The sequence below is a fragment of the Lygodium microphyllum genome, chromosome 11 (assembly GCF_053477565.2).
Source record: "Lygodium microphyllum isolate KBCC chromosome 11, Lygodium_microphyllum_v1.1.10, whole genome shotgun sequence".
Lineage (NCBI taxonomy): Eukaryota > Viridiplantae > Streptophyta > Polypodiopsida > Schizaeales > Lygodiaceae > Lygodium > Lygodium microphyllum.
The window spans coordinates 100,922,939-100,941,816 of record NC_141145.1 but is presented as its reverse complement, the minus strand read 5'-3'; the positions used below and the strand labels follow the sequence as shown (position 1 = coordinate 100,941,816).

At 44.3% G+C, this 18,878-nt stretch overlaps 1 protein-coding gene across 4 annotated transcripts; it reads right to left on the bottom strand.

The window, feature by feature from the left end:
• Nucleotides 1-5,152: 5,152 nt before the first annotated feature.
• On the bottom strand, nt 5,153-15,514 carry LOC148029159 (uncharacterized). 4 transcript variants are annotated; one of them, XM_087687920.1, is made up of 3 exons: nt 15,244-15,514; nt 14,261-14,859; nt 5,153-6,680 (listed from the first exon to the last, which is right to left on the bottom strand). In XM_087687920.1, the coding sequence occupies exon 3, from the start codon at nt 6,509-6,511 to the stop codon at nt 5,750-5,752; it is 762 nt and encodes a 253-aa protein (XP_087544046.1). In that variant the 5' UTR covers nt 6,512-6,680; nt 14,261-14,859; nt 15,244-15,514; the 3' UTR covers nt 5,153-5,749. The 4 variants fall into 4 exon arrangements, with proteins under 4 accessions (XP_087544046.1, XP_087544045.1, XP_087544044.1 ...); XM_087687919.1 differs by having other exon boundaries at nt 15,098-15,508; XM_087687918.1 differs by having other exon boundaries at nt 15,047-15,506.
• Between the last annotated feature and the right edge of the window lie 3,364 nt (nt 15,515-18,878).

Sequence of the window (18,878 nt, the reverse complement as noted above, 5' to 3'; positions counted from 1 at the left end):
TGTCCGGTGATTCCAGGATGTTATGGAATGCTATGTCTATGCTTTGGGACTGATTTGGAGTAAATTTGGACACCAATTCAACTTCATTTTCCAATGAATATGCTGCTCTAATACAATGGGTTGAAGCTCATTTACTTGGTGTATGCATTGGTTCTTGGATACGGGGTGCTTACTGGAGATTTGAATGATCATACCGATGTATTTGGAGATTGTCAAATGCTTCTTTCTAGTTCTGAAATGCTTTTGAGCTTGGATTAGGCTCCATCTTGGTCGTCATTCACTGGCATTGGAATTGAGTTGGCATGCTTTGGACCGGTTTATGCCTATTGTCACTCCTTGACATTTAGGCTTCTCGCATTTATGCTTTGGCCAGATATGGATGCCACTTGGTTTGCACATGCTTGACAGTCACTTGGAGCTTCGTCTTTGGATGTATTTGAGCATTTTGGACCTACCGGGCATTACATTTGGTTGTCAATCACATGCTATTTGAATGCTTTCAAGCTTATGCTTTACGAGCCTGAGATAGATTGGGATTTATGCTCCGGATGTACCCTACTGGAGTGGCTACTTGTACTTGGACAGGGGGTGCCAACATTGGAGGCCCATGCAATGGGTGCATGGGAGGGAAGTACTTCTTTATGTGGGTGCCATTAAAGAAGCCTATGCCCTCAGCTTCTAGAGTTTCAAGCTCTACATTACTAGTTCGACTGATGGTTCAAATCCTAAAAGGTCCTAGCCCTGAAACTTCAGCTTTTGCTTATGTCCTTTGATTGAGTATAGTAGTAGTAAGTCACCCTATTTAAAGTTTCATTGCTTGACATGCTTGTCAAAAAACCAACATTTGCGTCTTGCTTGTTGTATATCAGTGCATGGGTGGCTAGAAGCCGGGTTTCCGATAAGCGTTTGATCTCAATTAAGCGTTATGTCCAGACCTCCTTCCCATCCCATCTCTCTTGAATTTGGAATGTCTAATGCTATGTACTTGATGTATTTGAGTGTTGCTTGCTCTATTTGCATCTGACATTACTTCTAGTGGGAGCCTCTTGGCATATTCGGATATACACAGATTTTTACTTACACTTGAGCTTGAGCTTGTGGGATAGTTACATGCATTTCCTCTCTTGAGAGCTTTATGTCTGCAGTTAATCTGCAGTGGGCTGATTTGATACGCCTATTGGGGCAGGCCCCTATCTCTATCACAGGTTTGTCAGTTTTGTATGCATCTTGGATGGTTATGCATTGAGCTTCTTACTCTATCAGTTATGCTTGTGCTTGGTCTCTTCTCTTACCTCGAGACCCATTACATGCATGACTTCTAGACCTATGAGATATCTCTTGCCTGACAGGTTATTGGTTTGACAGTTCTTGGTACCTTCTTACACTCACTGTTGGCTATATCTTGCTACCTGGAAGTTGCAGTGACATTTGTATCAATGATTGCTTTACTTTGGGACAATTTTACATACTGTTGTAATTTATTCTAACAAGCTGAAATCTGCAGATTTCGAGCACTCGTATGAGGGTAATACTTATTGTTTGATGTTCTCTTAGTCATATTTGGTGGACAAGTGGTTCTCTTGGTGATATTCACTCTTTCAGCCAGTTTTAGCAATGGTTTTAGTGTGTTTTCTGCTAATTACAACAACCTGCAATTTTGCATTTTTGCTTTGATTTGGGACAGTATGGCTAGTCATCTAAAAGACAGCTCTCTTTAACATTGCCAAGTTAAATGGTACCAACTATGGGTATTGGAAGTCCCAAATATGGTAGGTTTTGGTGCAGAAGTTGCAGATTAAACCCTTATGTTTCAAGGGTATTAAACCCGAGGATATGGATGATAATGTTTGGTTGGAAGTTAATGAGCTATACAAGTCTACCATTATCTTATCACTCTCAAAAGAGGTCCATCATAATGTTGTTGAATATGAAAATCAAAGTGCATGGGACTTATGGGAGATGATTCAAGAGCTTTATGCCCAGCAGAGTCATGCGTCACAAATGTATTGGCTGAAGCAGTTAATGGACCTTCGCATGAAGAAGAAGGCATCCCTATCATCTCATTTCAGTCAGTTTTATGCTATCATAAAGAATCTGTTATCACAAGGTATTGAGTTCAAAGACAACTTGCACCCGTTGTTTCTGCCTGGCACCTTGCCTGAATCATGGGATGACTTCCATACTGCTATATGCACGAACAAGCTTGATGGGCTGAAAATCAAAGATGTTGAGAGTGCTTTATTGACTGAGGAAATTAACAGGAGAAACAATGATACTTCCTACTCTTCACATGCATTGACCGTTAGAGATGGCAAACATGGCAAGCATGATAATAATCATAAGGGCAAGGACTCTTAAAAGTCCAGGTCAAAGTCACGTGGCCGCAGTAAGTCCCGTGGACGAAAGTCTGATCTTACATGTCATTATTGTGGGGAAGCAATACCTATTAGGCTGCAGTGCCATAAGATATGCGATGATAAGCGCAAGGAAAAGGAAAAAGAGAAAGTGTAGGAAAAGTTTTCTGAGCGCAGAATTGTACCTGCAAAGTCCAATGTGAAGATAGAAGAGGTTAATGTCATGCAGGCCACCGATTCAAATGAGGATTACATACTTGCAGCTTCCTCATGTGATGCCTTACAGGCTTCTGAGACACATTCTATGTATGCGGAGTGTTGGCTTTTGGATTCGAGTGCGTTATTTCATGTGACACCCTGTTGAGATTGGTTTTATACATATCATACCATCTTTGGTTTTGTGTGTCTTGGTGATGATAGGTCTCTTGACATTATGGACATTGGAGATGTTAGGCTACAGTTTCCTTCTAGCAGTTCTTTTGTTTTGCATGATATACGCCATATACCTGCGTTGACTCACAGTCTTATGTCAGTTGGACAGCTTGATGATACAGGGTATATTGTGTCTTTTGGAGACTCTGCATGGAAGATTACTTGTAGCATGCTTGTGCTTGCAAGAGGTGCCGAGTCTGGCATCCTCAGTCCCTTACTTGTAACTGGAGCTACCTTGAACCATGTTTTATTTGTGGATTCTATCCCCCATGCATCCCTTTGGCATGCTCGTTTGGGACATATGTCCCTTAAAGGAATGAAAATACTCCGTACTCTACAATATCTTCCGTCTTTTAACTCTTTGCATTTTGACTCTTGTGATCATTGTTTGTATGGCAAGTAGACCAAGAATACGCATAAAAAGTCTGGTAAGAAATGCATGGGTGAACCCTTGGCTCTTGTGCACTCAAGATGTATGTGGGCCCATGCCCTGTTAGTCACTAGGTGGGGCAAAGTATTTTGTTACTTTTATAGATGATTACTCACGTAAGGTTTGGGCTTATCCCATAAAGAGAAAATCCGATGTCTTAGACACATTTCAGCATTGGCTTGCATTAGCAGAGAACCAGTCTAAGAATAGGCTGAAATACGTAAGGTTAGATAATGGGGGCGAGTATGTATCACGTGATTTTGAGTAGTTTTGTGATGAGCGACGTATTAAGCGTCAGATGACCACCCCTTACACCCCTTCCCAAAATGGTATGGCTAAACGCATGAATAGGACGATTCAGAAAAGGGTCCGTAGCATGCTTAGCCAGGCTGGCTTACCGCAACACTTTTGGGCTGAGGTAATTACTACTGCATTGCATCTCATTAACAGGTCACCTAGCAATGGCATTGACTTTCAGGTTGCAGATAAGGTATGGGCAGGCAAGCCCCCCTCTTATGATTATTTACGTGTATTTGGATGTGAGACATTCTGCTATGTGCCCAAGGACAAATGCAATAAGCTGGATCCTAAAAGTGTCAAATGCATTTTCATTGACTATGGAGATACATGAGAGATGGGTTACCATCTATGGGTTTCATTGGCTATGGAAATGCATTCTATATGGCTTGAAGCAAACACCTAGAGAATGGTACCATAAATTCGATGCATTCATGCAGTCACAGGGCTACAGCCGCACTGCTATGAATCCATGCCTGTAGACGAAGAATGCCCGTGACGATTCTTTATTGATTTTGGTACTCTGTGGATGGCATGCTTTTAGGAGAGATAGCTCATGAGGAGCTAGATGCTCTTAAGGCTCAACTCAAAAAGAGCTTTGAGATCAAAAATCTGAGACAAGCCTCTCATATACTTAGTATGCGCACTACACGCGACAGATCTCAGAGACTACTCTATCTATCACAGAGGGAGTACATTCATAAAGTCCTTTAGCGCTTCTGTATGCAGGATGTTAAGCCTATTGACTGTCCATTACCTTCTCATATGAAGATTTCATAGGCCGATTGTCCGCAGACAAATGAGTAGAGGGCGGAGATGGCCAAGATTCCCTATACATCAACCGTGGGCAATCTTATGTATGCCATGATAGCCATCCATCCAGATATTGCTTTTGCACTTGGGACTGCAACACATTATATGACTACACCTAGCAACAAACATTAGGATACCGTGAAGGGTATCATGAGGTACATGAAGGACACAACAGATATGTGTATTTGCTATGGCAACCAAGATACAGGAGTCATGGGGTACACTGACTCTAATTATACAGGACATGTAGATAGTAGGAAGTCTACTTCTGGCTATATGTTCACTTATCCTGGAGGAACTATCGCTTGAATGTTTAGGATGCAAAAGTGTACGGCTCTTTCTACTACAGAGGCCGAGTATATTGCAGCCACAAAGCCTGCTTGCAAGGAGGCTATCTGATTAGGCCATTTGATTGCAGACCTTGGTATGACAGATGCTATATCTACATTGCATTCAGATGCTATGAGTGCCATTCAATTGGCCAAGAATCCGATCTTCCATGCGAAGATGAAACATGTTGAGGTGAGATATCACTTCATTCGCGAGGTCATTGAGGACAAGTCTATTGACCTTGTCAAGATTCCGACTGAGCAGAATCCTGCACACTTGCTCACGAAGAGTCTCACTACAGAGCGTTTTGCCTTCCTCAAGAGATTGATGAGTATTGGATGAGATGACGTCTTTTTCCTCATCCTGTTGTACATATGTACATGTACTGTCTTTTCTTTTCTTTTCTCACTGGGACAGATTTACCTTTAAGTGGGAGGTTGTTGGAGGTAAAAACGCCTTTGCCTAGCCGCCTGTGTATTACTACACTTTACTACACTGACAGTACCCACCACTGCACACTACAGGTGACGGACGCCCGTCACTGTCACTTATTCTTTATTCTTTTAGTGACAATCTGAATAAAGAAAGGCCCGGCCACACATTGTGGTTATTGGAGTTCCCACTTTTGAGTCTCTCTCCCTCTCTTGCTCTTGCTCTCCATCCGCCATAGCTCTCACCGCCAAGCTTCTTCCTACTGGGTTCTACTTCCCTTTCAACCTTGATTTAGAAATTGTGAGAGACATGCATGTTGTCTTGAATAAGATAGCTGTAGAAAATCAACCATAACTTTGGATGGAGATGTCTAATTGTGTCATATAAGATATAGAAATAAAGTAAACATCATAGAGTATCCAACATAACATAAAAGTCAAACTTTGATGAAGGTAGGCCAATTATTTTTATTACAGAAAATTATTATAGCAAGCTGTCCCCTCTTTTGAGACATCATGAATCATCCAAAAGATCCACTTAGATTGAAAACGATACCATCATAAAAGTCATCTCTCATCCAATGATTGCCATCCTCACCTAGATCGAAAGATATCCCAACATAATGGCTATCAAAGATTGGAAAACTATCACCAATCATATGCTACCAGCCACCTAGATTAAACAGATATAAGGAGTGATGTTCATAATTATCCGGATCAAAAAGAAGCATAATGCCATCATCATCTTCATATGCATCCACGGACCACATTATACTCTGCATCCACATCATACGCATCCCCATGATCATAATACTAACAACCATAGTACTCATGATCGTATGCATCCAAGGAAGTATGAAACTCTTATCTTGGTTGTTGTAAGCCTTTGTTGAAGGTAATCTAATGCATGCCCTTAATAAGCTCATCATGTGATGCCCAAAGTCTTGAAGACCTTCATCTTCAACAAAACCATCTACAGTCATAAGTGGCTCATGTGGTTCTTCACCTATTATGTCATCCTCTTGTTCACCTTCCTCTTCATTGTCCACTTCCTTATATTCACGCTCTTCCTCCTCTTCATCATCTACACTTCCAACAAGCAAAGAGTTCACTATTGCATTTGTTAAGCCCATGTGAACATGCTGTTCAAACTCATTGGGATGTGGCTCAAAGGAAGTGGCATGATCTCCATTTGAATAGGACTGCTCATAAAAGAAATCATGGTTGTCAACTTGATGCTGGCCAAAACTAAAAGAATCTCCATACAGGTAACCATTAGCAAGAACCATGCTGCTGAGTAAATAAATCCTCATAAGCATAATCATTAACACGATGCGCATAGTAGCCATGCTGCTGCTCAAGTACATTTGAGCATTGACCACCATCATAACAAGGTGCATAGCATACATGTTTTCCAAAGTCATTATCAGCAGGTACACTCATCATGATGCTGTCCATATGATGAAGCTACACAAGAAAATTGACCAAGAGAGTATCCATGAGATGTAATTCCATGTGGTTGCTGCCCAGAATAGTTATCTTGAAAACCATGAATAGAAAGCTCGTTGAGAGTGGAATTTGAAACATAAGGGCCTGATAAACGAGTAGATTGGTCATTGAATGAAGTAACAATGTCAATTAATTTGTCAATCTTGGACTCCATTATATGACCAGACTGATCAAACCCTTCAGTTGCACAAAACCACTCTCTTACATCCCTGTCAACAATGCTATCCCAATGATCCATAATCACTGTTTCAACAATATCTTGAGAAGTATGTGTCCAAATGACACAATTATTGGCTCTAAATGAAGTACACAATTTTCCCACAAGTAGATGCTTCAGATTTACATTAGAATGCGATTGTAAATTTCTGTAGTTGGTTTCTCAAATCTGTCCCAAAGTGCTTCTTAACCCATTAATGAATGCCATACAAGAGGTAGAAGAAAGTATGTGCCCAAATGACACAATTATTGGCTCTAAATGAAGTACACAATGTCCCCCACAAGTAGACACTTCAGATTTACATTAGAATGCAATTGTAAATTTCTGTAGTTGGTTTCTCAAATCTGTCCCGAAGTGCTTCTTGACCTATTAATGAATGCCATACAAGAGGTAGAAGAAATCTGTCCCGAAGTGCTTCTTAACCCATTAATGAATGCCATACAAGAGGTAGAAGAAAGTGTCACTTGTATATTTTGACCAGCTGTCAGTCTGATTCTGTGAAGGACTACACGAAGAGGGACTTTGGCAAGTGCTGAAAACCCACCCACAGTCAACCTTCACCCCATGTTTTCTTCCACAATTTCAACAAGTTCACTTAATGCATCAGTTGTTGCTTCTGCTCCTTGAAAGGGTACCAACTCATGAGGGAAATGATGCCAAGAACATAGCCACAGCTCAAAATTTTGGTTCGAACAAGTACAGCTCCAAGTAAAGCCTCGCACGTGGTCGTTCTGTTAGAGTGCAGCGGTGCGGAAGCGTAGGACTGAGAGAGAGAGAACGCAGAGAGAGAAGGGAGAGAAAGAGACAGTGTACACTGAAGATCTGCTGTATAAAGAATGCTGAATACAAAGATATACACGGGCGCAATGCGCTGGACTGCGTGTCTCCACCTCGACGATGCGACCTGCTGTCCACCTCGAAGTCTGCTGCAGTCTGCACTGTCTGCTGTCTGAAATCTGCGAACAGAGACAGAAATCTGCACGGCACCGGTCTGTAATCTGCGACAGAGAATAGTGGCCAGACTGCTGAAAACGTCAGCAATAAATAGGCGAAAAATCACCTAGAACGGGGCTCAAAACTGGGGCGCAGCCTGGAATAAAATGGCTGCAGGCAGTCGGACTGCCAGGCAGTCGGACTGCCACATGGCAGTCCGACTGCTGCAGGTCCGACTGCAGCAGTCCGACTGGACTGCACCAGGCTGGCTGTACCTGCCTGGCTGTGATCCTCTCTAACACCCCCTCTCAGAGCCTGGGCAGGGCAGAAGCCTGAGGGATCTGGAATGTTGCCGAAGTAGAGCCTGAGAAAGCGCCTTCGTAAACAAATCCGCAAGATTGTCCTCCGTCTTGCAATACTCCACAGTGATGGTCTCATCCAGAAGCTTTTCTCGGATGAAGTGGTACTGGATCTCAATGTGCTTCGTCCGGGCATGAAAAACAGGGTTCCTCGCCAAGGCAATGCAACTCTCATTGTCACATCGCAGTAATGTAGGACGAGTCTGGAGGCACCCAAGCTCCTCCAACAATCTCCGAAGCCACACAACCTCGCATGTGGTGGAAGATGCGGCCCGATACTCCGCCTCAGTAGACGAAAGGGCTACCGTGGGCTGCTTCTTGCTACTCCATGAAATAACACCTGCACCCAAAGTAAAGCAGTAACCTGTTGTGGACCGCCTGTGGTCCACGTCACCGGCCCAATCCGAGTCGCTCCAACCTGCAAGTACAAGATATGACCCATCTGTCCCTGCGGGGTAATGAATCCCCAAATCAGACGTCCCCCTCAGATACCGAAGTATCCTCTGAGCAGCCTGCCAATGCACCGTCTTAGGTTCACTCATGAACCCTGCCAAGAGCCCAACAGCAAAACATAGATCAACCCTGGTGTTGAGAAGCCAAATCAAAGACCCTATCAACTGTCGATAGCGGGAAGCATCCGCTAAAGGAGAAGCTGAGTGGGAAGTGGCCTTCCAGTTCGGATCCATAGGAGTAGAGAGGGCCCGACAATCTTCCATCTCAAAAGACACCAAGAGCTCCTGAACATATCTCTGTTGGGAGAGAAAGATCCCCCTCTGAGACTGAAAAATCTCATGTCCTAAAAAGAAATGGAGTAGCCCCAAATCCGTCATCTCGAACGTCCGATGTAAAGCTGACTTTGTCTCCTGGACCTGCTGTGCATCATCACCTGTGACAATCAAATCATCAACATATAATACAAACAGCACACAACCATCCTCGGAAGTGTGAACATACAGCTGCGGATCAGCCTTGGACCGCCGATATCCCAACTGAGTGTGGAGGAACGAATCAATCTTCTCGTTCCAAGCGAGCGGGGCCTGCTTGAGACCATACAGGGCCTTCTTCAACCTGTAGACTTTCCCATCTGAAGAACCAAAACCAGGAGGCTGCTCAACGTAGATCTCCTCCTTCAAATCACCATTCAGGAAGGCCGACTTCACATCCAGCTGATAAACAGGCCATCTCCTATGGCCAGCCAAAGCAAGAACAGCTCTAATGGTTGCCATACGAGCTGTAGGGGCAAAGGTGTCATGACAGTCAATCCCTGGGCGCTGGGCAAAACCCTTAGCAACAAGGCGAGCCTTGTGCTTATCCAAAGTACCATCACTGAGATATTTGGTCTTAAAGACCCACTTGACTCCAATCACCTTCTTCTTCGGGGGGCGTGGCACAAGTGACCAAGTGCCATTCCTCTCAATAGCCTCCAACTCAGCTTCCATAGCTTTCTTCCATGGGGCGGACTGTAAAGCCTCCTTCACGGAGGTGGGCTCTCGATCCTGCATAACTCGGGACATCAAACAATAATTGGAGCAAACAAGCTCCGAAGAATGCGCCTGGTGCCTCCGTGACCGCCGCGGACCATCCTACGGTCCCCACTCCTCAGGAACCCCCTCGATCCCTGAATCACGGAGTGTGTCACGGGCCCAGCGAGGAGGAGACCGAACCGCCCCTCGTCGTTCTCCATCAGTAGAAGACTCTGGAATGTCCACCGGTGGTAACTCCTCAGAAGGATCCGGTGGAACAGTAGACTCTGTGTCAGAAACAGAATCATAATCAAACGGCACAGGCTCCAATGGAACTGTAGAAGGAGCCAAACTCTCCCCTGGATCTCCAAGAACGGGATGCTCCTCACCCGTTGAAGAAGCCGGAACCTCCACAAACCGTACATCACGGCTAGTATATACATCCCGCTTGACGGGATCATACAGTCGGTAGCCTTGGGACTGGGAGCTGTAGCCAACAAATACCTGTTTGCGGGAAGCCGCTTCGAATTTGTCACGGTGAGCTTTGGGAATGTGAACATAGGCATCACACCCAAAGACCCGAAAGTAAGAAACATCTGGCTTCGACCCAAAATAAGCCTCAAATGGAGTCATCCCTTCCACGGCCGAAGTAGGGGATCGATTAAGGATGTGGACTGCTGTAGCCACAGCCTCGGCCCACAGAACCTGGGGGGTCTGCCGGTGCTCCATCATGGTGCGCGCCATCTCGATCACACTGCGGTTCTTCCGTTCGAGAATACCATTTTCTTGTGGAGTATTTGTATTGGCAAACTCCTGGTGAATTCCTCTATCTGCACAAAACCGAGCAAATTCATTAGAGACAAATTCACCTCCCTTGTCGGATCGCAAGGTCTTCAACTTCCGGCCTGATCGGTTCTCCTCAAAGAGAAGCCAATCCTTGAAGTGCGAGAAAGCTTCTGATTTTAGTGCCAAAAAGTAGGCCCATGTCATCCTACTATAGTCATCCACGATCAACATGAAGTACGAGCTCCCACGCAGGGACTCGTTCCTCATAGGGCCACATAGATCCGTAGATACTAACTCCATCGGTGAAGTAGACTGCCGCGAAGCGGTGTGGGGAATGGCATCCCTATGCTGCTTCCCCCTTATGCAGGAGACACATGGCTGCTGGCTCACCACTATATCCGGCAACCCTCGAACAAGCTGTCCCCGTGACGCCTTTCGAAGATAGTCATAGTTTAGGTGACCAAACCTAGCATGCCATAACTCTGACTGAGACTGTGAGGTAAGAAGAAGAGTAGAAAGGGCAGTGGAAGACTTCAGTTTGTAAATGCCGTTCTCCTCATATCCAGATGATAGAACCTTCCTCGATTCACGATCAAGGACTCGCACTGTAGAACTGTCAAACTCCACCAAAAGACCAAGGGAGCAAATCTTATGAACTGAAAGGAGATGGTACCCTAATCCTGGTACATGCAAAACCTCTGAGGTATGGGTGCCACCTCGTCCATCCGGAATAAGCTACATCTTACCCCGACCTGCAATAGAAACAGAAGAGCTGTCTCCAATGAGAACCTGCCCACGCGAAGGTCGCAGCTGGGCAACACCATCTGATGAAGGAGTCATGTGCCGTGAGGCACCACTATCGATAATCCACTCTCGAGATTGGGAAGCCGCCATCGCAGCATCAGAAGCATTCGGTGAAGCGTCCTCAATGACAACTAAGTGTAGAAATGCAGCTGATGAGGGTGCAGCCACCGCTCCAGAATCCTTGGTTTCCTTCTTCTTGGTGTCCTTCGAGTCTTTATCAGGGCAATCCTTCTTCCAATGGCCAGTCTTTCCACAAATATGGCATGTGGAGTCGTTGTCCTTGTCCTTCTCCTTGTCCTTCTTGGACTTGTTAACCCCCTTCTTCTTCTTTTGGTCCTTCCCCTTCTTCTGAGAGGCTTGACCTGTCAACGCCTCCGTCTTGGAAGCATTCTGTCCCTTTAACTGTTCCTCTTGGTCCAAGACCATAGGAACCAACTCCTCCCACCGAAGAGTAGACTCTCGCCCCGAAGCGCCCCGAAGCAATAAGGGCAGAGTAAAATGTACCGAATCGTGGCGGCAACTGGGACAAGAGTGTGATCGCCATGTCTTCGGAGGAGATCGGCTTCCCCGCATTCTGAACCTGCATCTGTAGCTGCCTTAGCTTGTTAATGTGTTCCCTTAGCGAAGAAGACTTATTGACGGACAAGGTCCGCATCTGTACCTCCAAAGAAACCCTCTTCATCAGGGTCATCCAATTGTACATTTGATCAAGCTCCAGCCATATCTCACAAGCCACCGTCAAGTGCTCGATGTGAGCGATCACGGCTGTAGTGCATGATAGAAAGAGAAAGGATCGAATCCTAGCATTCAGTTTGTCCCAATGAGACTGGGCCCTGGCCAACTCCGCACGAGCATCGGAAGAGAGTTTGGACTCATCTCTTACCGAAGGCCGGTCAATATCTTCCTGTACCAACTCCGCCAAATCATAGGACTCCAGAATGGCCAACATCATAACGCGCCATATGCGGTAGTTGTCGCCGTCGAGCTTCTGATCTGTAGGAAGAGCCGGTAGGACAGGCACCTTCCGGTCCATAATCGCCTGGAACTCCAAGTCCATCTCTGTAGACATCTTCACCTGCAATGCCTTCTCAAACGCAAAAGCAGCCCCCTCTGACTGAGTAGACTCAGCCTGCTAAGGCTCTTCAGCGTCCCGAAGCTCCTTCACCCGCCGGAGGCGATGAAAAAGCAAAACCTGCACTTTTAGGTTTAAAACTCAAACTTTCTCCGCGTCAAACAGCAGTAAACAGCAGCAAATCCACCACCTGTACTCCTTTCCTGTGCGCCCACACTCGTTTCAGCCTTGTTTCAAGGCGCAGCCCTCCTGTCTGCCCTTAAACGCAAAAAACGCAAATTTGTGTCGCGATGGAAACTCCACTTCAGGTTGATTCTGCGCTCAGTCAGCCCTCAAACACTGCTCTGATACCATGTCAGAGTGCAGCGGTGCGGAAGCGTAGGACTGAGAGAGAGAGAACGCAGAGAGAGAAGGGAGAGAAAGAGACAGTGTACACTGAAGATCTGCTGTATAAAGAATGCTGAATACAAAGATATACACGGGCGCAGTGCGCTGGACTGCGTGTCTCCACCTCGACGATGCGACCTGCTGTCCACCTCGAAGTCTGCTGCAGTCTGCATTTCTGCTGTCTGAAATCTGCGAACAGAGACAGAAATCTGCACGGCACCGGTCTGTAATCTGCGACAGAGAATAGTGACCAGACTGCTGAAAACGTCAGCAATAAATAGGCGAAAAATCACCTAGAACGGGGCTCAAAACTGGGGCGCAGCCTGGAATAAAATGGCTGCAGGCAGTCGGACTGCCACGTGGCAGTCCGACTGCAGCAGTCCGACTGGACTGCACCAGGCTGGCTGTACCTGCCTGGCTGTGATCCTCTCTAACACGTTCAGCTGTAGTATGCCATGCTTGAGGATGAAAACTCTGTCGAGAGGATTGCTGAGAATGGGAACTGGGTGACTGAAATTTCAGCCTAAACAGAGCCTGTTCAAATTTGCCTGTACTTCAGCTTTGACAACTAGCTAGGTGCTTGAAAACATACTGCCTATTAATAGGCTTTGAGTTCTATATTCACACTGAATTATTGGTCCAATATAGGCCTGAAAATATGCAGAATGTGTTGATTGTTTTTTGGTTAAGCTTTTTGTATTAGCAATCTCAGATTTGGAACAGGATTGCTCATCTGTGCAGCAGACATGAAGCTTTTTTTTTGTATTTGCAATCTGGGAATAGGAAGCCCAAAAGATGCAAGGTACTGGCAAGACATGCTGCACTGCTGTGCTGTGGGTCATCCAAGTTGAAACTTAAACATGGCCATAGTTCTCTGGAATATCTAGTTACAGAGAAAAGAAGCAATTGTTTCAGGGTCATTTTTCTTTTTTCCTGTCCTCAGTAAGATGGACATTTTTGTGGCAGGTTGGAAATGAAAAAAAGGCCTCATCAAGCATGCAATGAAACTCAGGAAAGGGCAGCAGGGAGACCCCAAGAAAGCCGAGTCAAAGTGAAGCAAGGAATGGCAGACATACTCCTACGCATCAAAAATGCTGCAGCTGAATACTAGTCTGTTCATGATTCTCTCTACTGTAATTAGTCCATGCACCATAGCAACTCCTCTTTCGCTAATCCTGTCCTCACTGAACAAGTTTATGTACAGCTCCTCAACCAGCTTCACTCGACTTACTGTTCTTCCTGTACTCATTTATACATGGTCTGATAAGCTATGGGATTGCTCCTTATGATAAGTGGTATCTGGTTTACACTGAACCCATACCACTTTTGTTGACATGTATCACACACTTTTTAGTTAATATATTTTACAGCATTTTCACCTGGAAAGAAGAAGAAAGTTAAAGTACATTGGCCTGGAATAGTTAGTTGGCTTAAGTGCCTGATGGATGGTTGGCTTAACTGCTTGATGGATGGATATTGCTTCTAGTTCCAAGCATTGGTCACATAGCAATAAAAATCATGAAAATTTTACTTATGAAGCTATGTAAGTAGCCTATGTTGGCATTTTAGCTAGTCCTACTGTAAGCTTTTGCATACCTTACTCTATTAAGATACTAAAAAGGCGTTTAGGTAATGGGAGATACCTTTGGGATACTTGCAACATGGATGCTGGTTGCACCATGCGATAAAAAAAGAACTGTGAGCTCTTTCAGATTTGCTATCCAAGGAAAGACCTGCTCCATGAAGTGTGGCTCGTCCAAAAAATCTATGCCTAGCTTTTAAGAGATGTATGCTGTGGCAATGCTTGGTGTTAGTTGGAAAAAGGAAGTCCCCACAGAAATCTTCTAATCTGTTGAACCTAAACCTTTTAATATGAGATATTGACAACGTTTTCATTTGAGAAGGGGAAGGATAGCCCTGCACTTCCTCCTCCTTGCTCTTGACGCACATCTGCCCCAGCTGTCTCACCGCAGCCGCAGATCAGGAGTAGATAAGCATGTAGCTCCCTCCTGGGAGCACATTGGCAAGTAATTCTGTCAACATTTCCTCCAGATGCTTGCACCCCCACACATTGTCCAGGAAGATGCAGACCCGCTTCTTGTCTGAGTGTAGTTTTGCTAAGAGGCATTTTAGCTCAGATCTGCCATGAGCTGCGGAGGAGAAACTCGATTTAGTGCCACTTGGAGCTGTGTGGAAGGTGGCAGTGTCATCCCCACTTCTATGGTGGCTATCTTGTGCAACTCTGGTACGGTAACATGCGTCAACTGGTTAGATTCAACTAAGCAAAACACTGTAATAACCAAAAGCAAACTTTGTCGATTTGAAATCGGTGTCACAGACTGAAACACATCTGCAGATTAACTTGGCAGTTTTGCAGTTTTCGCGTTTCATACATGAAACTAATTGACTGAACAAATCAGGCGTGATACCATATGTAAAAATAATGTCACAAATTCATGCGGATTGATCAGTAGTAGCACATTATTGTCGTCGTCGTCGTCGTCGTCAGGAAGAGATGAACGCCATTGTTTAATCCGCAGTAACATAAATTATGTTCATCTGCAATCTACTTGACGGGCCGATGCGATGTTGATGTGATTAAATGGGAGATATGTTTGAGTGCTACCTGGCACCTCGAGGAGTAGCGCTGATGGTGCCCTGCTGCCCAGGCATGCGGCGACGAAAGGAGATGATGATTTGTTCCGAGTGTAGAAGGAAAGCAGGACTTGAGGGATCGCGTATAAGGCCCGTACATGGCTGGGCAGCAGGGGACCATCAGCGCTACTCCTCAGTTGCACCTCCACTGCCACCAGGGTTTTTTTTTGGAGGTTGCAGAGCTCTTCTAGAGGGATTTTGACCTTCGAGAGAAGGTAAATATTTTGACCTTTCTCGAAGGGCAAGTAAAAAAATTTGCCCTTCTTAGAGAAAGGCATGATTTTACAAACCTTGCTATAGAAGGGTAGTTATGGCATGCATGTTTGGTCATTGTTGCAAGCACGGTTGATTGTGAGAGAGGTTTCTCCAAAATGAATCATATCAAGTCCAATGATTGCAATAGATTGTCACTCGAGATCTTGAATCAACTCATGTTCCTTTCATACAATGGTGCTAAGGACCCTACAGATATTGATTGGGATGTCATCTATGCAACGTGAGATGGATTAAAAGCTCATCACAATGTTAATGTGGTAGCAACACAGTTGATATAAGAAAGTATAAGTAATGGTGTGCTTTGATTGTATTGCTATTTCGTCTGAGACTATGGATGATTGTAGAGCTATCTTGTTGCCTTTCTAGACTTTCTTAATTGATTGAGCTTTAGTCTCAACTCAGCATTGCAAAATTATTTTTGGTGATAGCATTATAAATTTTTTAAATACTTGAATAATTACTCATATGTTGTACTAATTGTTTTTCCCTCTCGTCATATGCAGGTCCATCAGCCTCTCACTCTCGCTCGTTGATGAAATGTTCTTGTTTCTTGCCTGGTGTCTGCAAAAGCCCCATCATCATAGTCATCAACGCCAAGTTTCAGATCTATTTCGGCTGCAAGGTACTCTCTCTCTCTCTCTCTCTCTCTCTCTCTCTCTCTCTCTCTCTCTCTCTCTCTCTCTCTCTCTCTCTCCCCTGTGTATAGTTGGCTCAGCTCTTGCATGAGCATGGGTTATCGATTTCTCTTATCAGTATAGTGACTTTGTTAAAAGTTTTGTCTTTAACTTCAATCATGGTTGCCATTTGTGGTGGACAAGAGCATGGGTTATTGATTTCTCTGATCAGTACAATGACTTTGTTAAAAGCTCTCTCTCTCTTTTTCGTGAAGATAATTGAATTAAGTAGTAAATATTTACATCAGACCATCAAGTCAGCATTAAAAATAACAAACATGAAGGAAAGTCTATAGTGACTCTAACACAGAAATGTCACACAAAAAGTATAGTTGGTGTGGAGCGAACAATATCCAGCCAGGGAGCAGCAAATATCGGGAAGAACCAGATCGGCAGACACCATAGAGGTGATTTGCCAAAACACTAAACCCCGAATTCAGGCCACATGATCATGAATACCAGATACTGAATCAAAAATAAAGGCATTCCGAGTACGCCAAATATGCCACGAGGCTATCCATCTAAGGAAATGGAAAAGGCAGGAATAATCCGAACTCAAAGAGGTCATCTTCCCCAAGATCCACAAACGAGCTAATAGCGGTTGTCGAGTCAACGAGGACCAGACATGGAAAATAAAACTCCAAATCTATCTTGCAACATGGCAAGAGACAAAAAGATGAAGCACTGTCTCATCACATATAGTACAGAATAAACATCACCCAACAAAGTTCTTACGAGCACGCAGCACATTCCTAGTACGAAGAGCCCCAATAAGTAGCCTCCACATAAACACTTTTTACTAATACAAAACCTTAGATTTCCAGAGTTCGATGAATCTGTCTTGCCACTTCTTTTTGCTTTCCCGAGAATGCCATACTTTATTTTCCTTATTCATGACCCATCTATTGGCCTCTACCATCTGATGATATATATGGTTGGCTAACCTTTTCTCGAAATCATCAGGAATCACAAACATCCAATCGCACCAAGGAGACAAAAGCTGTAATGCAGACAAAGGATAGTAGCTCATAACTCTGTCCTTTATGGCCGTCCAAATAACATGATATCCTCTAGGCACTCGAAAGTGCTAACGAATACACCGAAAGGAGTAAAGACGGCCCTGCCTAGGAGTGACACCATCCTAGATTGTCTCTAGACCTAGATGAGTCATTCGATTAAACTTATCTCTCTACAGATCTTTATTAGGCCAATCCAACAACCTGGAGGAGGCCTATACCTCACCTAGCAAGGAATTCTCCTCCTTGCGAAAATCCGAGGGTGCCAAACCACAAAACGTAACATTGACTGCCAAGATGTGATCATATGGGAAAGGAGAAAAGACTCAGAGACCTTTATAGATCTTGTGGAGTTTAGCACATGCCACTAAGAAGCATGAATTACCGTGATACCATGAAAAATGCCAATCTTTTCTATTAAAAAATTTGTTATATTTATCCAAGGATGAGTCTGTGCACAAAGTGTCTACTGCAGAAGAGCTAACCTCAAAGCACTTATATGAAAATTAACATCCGAGAGAGTAGCTCCCCCCATCCTTTTAGGAGTAGTCACGTGCTGCCATGAAATCCACATCTGGCCTAGGCAATTTCCTTTCTTCTTCCATAACATGAATCAGATAGGTTGAACTAATTCCAGTAGGGACTTCTTAGTCCAAGGAAGCAATGGCAAGAAAAATGAAATCATGCTGATCATAATGCATTGAGCACTTTAAGTCTCACATGGAGAGGCCAGCCTTGAGACTTCCAGTACATAAACCGATCATGAATACAGGATGCCATCCAATCCAACTAGGCATGAGGAGCTACCTCCACACCAATAGATAACCCAGGTGTCTAGTTATATTCCCCTTAGGAATCACAATACTATTCCAACCCAAAGGTTGCAAATCATTTTCTGTACAAGAGAGCATAGTGGATTTCTAAGCATTAATATGAAGTCCCGATGCCATAGCAAAAAGTTTCCACGTGACCATTGCTCAATTAACATTCGATTGATCAGCCTTAAGAAACATAAAGGAATCATCTGCCAAAGATTGACCCACAAGCTAGGGCCCACTAGGAAGAGACAAAAAAATGATCTCACCTTGATTGGCCAACTTATCCAACAAAGAAAGCATTGGGTGAGTAACCAAAGCAAACAACAAAGGACTGAGAGGGCAACCTTGCTAGAGAGAGTGAGATAAGGTAATTTCATCAGTGATTGCTCCATTAAGTGCAATACGGGCCATTGCCCCCTGACCAAGAATATCTACAAGAGAAACCATCCGTGGCCCAAAACCCATGGTGAACATTAGTTGCCTCAAAAAAGACCAGGTTACATGATCAAATGCCTTTTCAATATCAAGCTGAAGCATGACCACCTACTGGCGCTTTAGCAAAGCCAACATTCAAAATGTTATGCATTATATTCCAACCCTTAATAAAATTGTATTGGCGTGGATGGACTAAATGCAGAAATACTTTCTGCAGTCTGTTGGCAATGACTTTTGAGAAGATTTTGTATACAGAGCCCATAACAGAAATGGGTATCCATTGTTTCAAAGAAGTAGGAGAGGGAACCTTGCACAATAACTAAATGGCTGCAATCTTCCAGTCCAGAGGCATGACACCGGAATTCCAGACTTACTGACACAGATGAG